This window comes from Coenobita brevimanus, chromosome 78 (assembly GCF_032717465.1).
Source record: "Coenobita brevimanus isolate Jiangsu-jjx chromosome 78, ASM3271746v2, whole genome shotgun sequence".
In the NCBI taxonomy this organism is placed as follows: Eukaryota; Metazoa; Arthropoda; class Malacostraca; order Decapoda; family Coenobitidae; genus Coenobita; species Coenobita brevimanus.
The window spans coordinates 20,701,612-20,707,611 of record NC_137031.1 but is presented as its reverse complement, the minus strand read 5'-3'; the positions used below and the strand labels follow the sequence as shown (position 1 = coordinate 20,707,611).

At 41.1% G+C, this 6,000-nt stretch overlaps 1 protein-coding gene across 1 annotated transcript in view; it reads left to right on the top strand.

The window, feature by feature from the left end:
• The first annotated feature begins 305 nt into the window (after positions 1–305).
• LOC145408729 (G-protein coupled receptor moody-like) overlaps positions 306–6,000 on the top strand; it is a 169,934-nt gene continuing 164,239 nt past the window's right edge. The window contains exon 1 of the mRNA XM_080279389.1: positions 306–812. Within this exon, the coding sequence (XP_080135515.1) occupies positions 306–812 (507 nt within the window). The remainder of the gene's footprint in view (positions 813–6,000) is intronic.

Below are 6,000 nucleotides of genomic sequence, written 5' to 3'. Positions count from 1 at the left end.
TCTCTCCATCTTCCATGTTAAGTTTTACAAATAGATTAATATTTGAATATAATGTTAGTCAAGAAGTGCCATGGAAAGGATATGCAGTCAAAGTATTATCATGCCCTGCCACTGAGCTTCGCGAAATGAGCTGCTAATGGATGAAAATCTGGGCCAAGTTAAGTTGAAAGAACAATAGCTGAAAATCTGCGGGAAGACTGAGAATACTGTATACTGAACACTAACCGTGATATCGGAGAGAAAGACTGGAATGATAAGGGGCACAGAAAGCTCACTGGGGGGACGTGACCCTGGCTGACCACAACATGACCCACCTCGACACAGCATCGACCACCACAGAGTCAGAGGTCAGGCAAGGTCAAGACATCTCAGGGGGACTAATCCGCTCTGCTGGGGGAGTCAGTGGAGGCAGGAGGAGGGAGGTGGTTGAGGAGAAAGTGGGGGAGAACACTGAAGAACAAAGCTCGACATCCATCTTCAACCAGGTCCTCTCTTTCACCTTAAACTCTGGAAAAGGCTTAGGTCTCCCAGAAGCCGTCAGTAACCCATCTGACGCAAATGGAGAAATAGGTTCAAGTGGGACAGTTCTTATCCTCGGAGACCAGGAGACCGTCTATCTCTCGTCCTTGGCGCACAACTTCAGCCTCCAAATCTCCTCCTCGAGCAATGGGACTTTAAGAGAAGCGCCCCAGCTCTTCGCCGACTACCCTCCCCACCTGCTGGACTTTGCCGTGTTCTGCTGCGTCCTCTTCATCGTTGTCGGCGTCCCAGCCAACCTCATCACCATCATCGCCCTCGTCAACTGCAAAAAGGTACGACCCTAATTTATTTCCCTCCTTAGATCAAGAATTTAATTTTCATCCACTTACATTATTTCTTCGTCTCTGGCTAAGTTTCCCTCATATTTTTTTCTCAGCTTATCCTTTGATTTTTTTTTTTTACTTCATGAAGAAGGCTGGTGTATGATTGTAAACTTTTTTTTTATACAGTTTTGTATAACGTTATTGTCTTATCGTTTTAAGTTTTGCTTCGTGATTTTCTCTGATTGTAACTTTCTCCATTCCCCCCCCCTCTCTCTCTCTCTCTCTCTCTCTCTCTGATGTGTGTGTGTGTGTGTGTGTGTGTGTGTGTGTGTGTGTGTGTGTGTGTGTGTGTGTGTGTGTGTGTGTGTGTGTGGTGTCATTTCATCACATCACTACCAGTGTCTGCATCAGATGTGGGAAGGTAAGTGTATATTGTGGATTTCATAGCACCTACATTTTTTCCCTTAAAGCAGTGATGTCAGACTCAGTCCTTCCCAACGGCCACACTTCAGTTCTGTTGATGGTCTGAGGACCAAGTCTACCTAAACTATAATTAGGTTACATAATACGGCAAAGCTGCAGCCTGTTCAAACGTTCGGAGAAGTTCATTACGCCTTCTTTCCCTTCCAGTGGCATTGGCTTCTGCTTCAAGTTATTGATAATATTTAAATTAAAGTTTCGTTACATATTTGTTCACAAGTAAATTATTGAAATGGTATTTTTATCAATCAAATTATCAATAAATATTTCCTGACAGTGCCGTAATATTTGTTCACTTGATCAAATGACAAGTTGAATGGCATATTCCATTTGTTATTTTTAATTTTTTCTTAAGGCCACCAGTTTGACACCTCTGCCTTAAAGAGTTTTTCTGTTCCGTATTATACATATACAACAGCAATTTGTTAAATGATTATGGGGTTCTTCTATTGTCATTATGGTGTTACTCATATATTTAGTTAGCTTATTCAATTACACCTTCCCTCCCTTCCTCTTTACCTCTTTTCGTCCTATTGCCTTTCTCCTTCCTCTTCTGTCCTTCCCGTCTTTCCTTCCTTTCTTCTTTCATCAATCTTTTCCTTCCCTCCTTACTTCTTCCCACCCATTGATTCCTTTTTTGCATTACTTCCTCTCTCTGAGTTCCATCCTTCCATCCATCCATCCATCCACCCATCCATCTATCCATCCATCCACCCATCCATCCATCCACCAATCCATCCATCGATCCATCGATCAATCGATCGATCCATCCATCCATCCATCCTTCCTTCCGCTTTTCCTTCCTTCTTTCCTTCCTACAATCTTTCCTTCTTCTTCATTCCTTCCTTCCTTCCTACATACCTTCCCTCCGGCCTTGCTTTCTTCTTTCTCTGTCTTCTGATTTTCTTTACTACTAATAACTCTTGTCTCTCTCCTTAACCTTTCCCCGTTTCTTTTCTTGACCTCCTCTTCCCTCGCTTCTGAGTGCTCTCTCTCTCTCTCTCTCTCTCTCTCTCTCTCTCTCTCTCTCTCTCTCTCTCTCTCTCTCTCTCTCTCTCATATTTCTTCTTCTATTTAAAATAATTATCACATCCTGGTATTCTTTTATTCCTTGTCATCTCCATTTCTTCTTCCTTTCCTTTTCGTTAATTCTCCTTCTCCTCCTCCTTCTTCTCCTCCTCCTCCTCCTCCTCCTATGTGGAAGAAGATAAGTGTTTTGTGAATATATACCTAAATTTTGCCACACCGGAGAGAGAGAGAGAGAGAGAGAGTTGCAATTGAACATTGAATCACTTAGATCTGTACTTCACGGGAAATTACTCTTGCATAATATTGCCATTCTCTTAATCAGTATATGTGGGAAATCCTCAGTATTATTCTCCCCTTCTCATTTTTGACTTAATATTAACACTCAGGCTCTACAGCTCACCCTTTGTTGTATAAAATCGTCTGACGTTATACGGAATAAAGCATAAGATAATACCAGACCATGATAATATTAAAGGAACCAGTATTGCCACTCTCAGGCACCCGCGACTCACTCCCTGCTAAGGAAAATAACGTGGCAAAGGTTCAAGTACAGTACTAGAGTTGTCTTTACCATGAGAAGATCTAAGGTACCAGTATTTACACTCTCATCTCCCTTGCTCACTGTAAACTGAATACATTAGTGTAGCGTAAATGGTACAAAAATCTAGACTTGTTCCAAGCATCAGAGGGGCTATTTTCTCCTGCTCACCTGTTCATTACCTGCGTGCAGGTAAGTCCAGACGACCCTAATCAGCTTAGAGGGTCATAGGAGCCTTAAGGAGTTGCCACTGTCTCATTCACCCCTGCCAAAGACGTGACAGCTTTAATATTCCATCATAGCCAACGCCAGACGATTTTATTCAGCTGAGGGTAAGTCCTGGGAGCATGCGTGTGAAATGAGAAAATTATTTGCTTTACGGCTGGTTATTGAACTAAATTTTTTTCAACGAGGCCGACTGTAATTTAAAGAAAAAATTTGTCCGATTAAAAATACCTGTTTATTGACACCCAGAGAGAGAGAGAGAGAGAGAGAGAGAGAGAGAGAGAGAGTTAAAGACAAGCAGACAGACAGATAGACATAAAAATAGACGGACAAACAGAAAGGCGGACAGACAGACGAATAGACACTGACAGGCGGACAGACACAGACATAGAGGCAGGCAACGATGATGAGGTGAGGTGAGGTTAGGTGAAGGTCAGTACCCCTCCCTTATTATGGTTCCATAGGTCACCTAGAAAACCAGTCATTCATCTTTCCTCTCCTTATCACCACCATCGTCATCATCACAATCAATTAACACCTTCAGTCATATCACCTTTTCCTTGCCTAGTTGACTGTCATCATCAGTACCATCATCATTATCTTCACTGTCATTAGAGGTAGTAGTAGCAGTAGTAGTAGTACTAGTTGTAGTAGTAGTAGTAGTAGTAGAACCATTTATTTATTTATTTATTTAACTCTTTCCGCAGGTTATTTATTTATTTTTTTCAATATCCTTTGCACAATGACGTTAGGCGCCAGGTGGTGTAATGGTTAGAACGCCCCAGTCGGAGTGACGGTCTTGCATAGGTTCCATCCCTAAGACGTGACTGTTGGTTTTCGATCCTGTGAGGCAGTGGTTCCCCTAACACCTGGTAGCGACGCAAATGAGGGCAGCGAGGATGCCCCTGAGGGCCGCGGGATGGTTTGAAAAAAATGAAATAAAAATAAGAAACTTAAAATGTTAAAACACAAAATAGTGCAATTATATTTGCATAAATTTTGGCATATAAAGCGTCACTAAGATTCTGGAACAGGTAAATAGTTGTGAATAATAAGCATCGATTAATGTATGAAAACTGACGTATTCGAGGCAGCTGGAGCCTGACGCAATCGCAGTATCGTTTCTTACTCACTTGTGGCGTTGCTGTGTTGGATGACTGTCGTGCTGTGAGACGCAGTTATCATAACGCAGGTTTTGTTTGTCTCTTACTTTTTTTATTTGCAGTGATTGCCAAGCTAATTCATGAGTAAAACGGCCGTTTAATAGTTTAATAGAGGAAACAGCTTAAGCCTGGAAATTTTCACTCAAGGAAGGAAAACTTTATTGTTATAACTGGCGTGAAAATGTTGGTAATTTCTACTTGAGTGCGTTTTGCAATTAAAGTTATTATCACTGAGTATGCGGGTGAGCGTTTGTGAGACAAGTATCTTATAGAATAGTGTATGGTGCAGAGATGGAGTATTAGTATTCAGTATTCGTCTTACAGTGCATTCGTTTCTTTTTTCGTTTCGTTTTTAAAGGCTCCAACATGCTTGCATGTGTCGGCCTTGGTCACCTAATGGCGGCTCTCCACGCTGTACGATCCATTGCAGCCTCCCTGTTCAGTCCCTTAACTCTGAGGTCACACTTAATGACCTCGTCCCATGTCTTTCTTGGTCTACCTCTCATAACCCCATCCCCAGTCTTAACACTTCTCACCTTCCACACCCAAGTATTATAGTATTTACGTTTATTTGTCTTCTAATTATTCTTATACCATGGTATTTGCATTTCCATTCAAATTCATGGGCAGAATACTCGTATTTATCTAATAATCGTATATATATATATATATATATATATATATATATATATATATATATATATATATATATATATATATATATATATATATAACTTGACGAATGGTTGCAGATTCGATATCACACGGGTTCACTCATGAAGCAGCGTCATACTGTAGTTGCCAGTCAAAATTTGTTTTTCTGTGCTTGCCTAATTTCATTTACATGAAATTGTCCTTTTTATTTTCTTCAGTCACTCTAACAAATATTGAACTTTGTTAATTATTAAACTGAAGTATAATTCAGTGAAATATATTACCCGTACTAAATTTTACTGAATTATACTTTAAGCTGTGCATTGCATTTTACCCAATACATTTTATTGGATAAAACTGAATGAAAAAACACTGAAACTATGTTTCCGTCCTGAGGGTCGCCAGGCCATAAAAACTCCATGTTCAGGGTCGCGGCCAAAAAAGTTTGGGAAACACCGCTGCACTGCCATCAAGGGAGGTAGGCTGGTCATCTACTTTAATGTACTGTACTGCGTCAGCCTAGCCTCGGACCCCTACCCATCAAATGGGATAACGTGGAACTGATTCTGAAACTGAATTCTGAGCATAGACGTGGCAGCCCGTTCCCTAAGGCCGAGTAAAAAGGAAACGGAATTGGAGAAAATGAGAGAAAAGTCTAACTTCCACTCCAACTTTTTCTTAGCTTACTCAATTTCCTTGCCGCCTCCTCCTCCTCCTCCTCCTCCTCCTCCTCCTCCTCCTTTTACTCCTCCTCCGCCTCCTTACTTTACCACTTTCCTTCCTCTCTTTATATTGTCTTTCTCATTACTGTCATTCACTCTCGCCCACCTCTCTCTCTCTCTCTCTCTCTCTCTCTCTCTCTCTCTCTCTCTCTCTCACACACACACACACACACACACACGCACACAATAACATCGTCAACCCTGAAGGCCTACATTAATGAGAGAAAACTGAGTTGTGGGTTTGGTGAGATGAAGGAAGGGAAATAAAGGAGAAGGAGGAAAAGAAGAAGCAGGAGAGAGAGAGAGAGAGAGAGAGTCAATATCTAATAATAAAAGTAAAAAAGAATTTTAAAAGCGAACGAGAGAATTGTTTCAATTTATTGGAG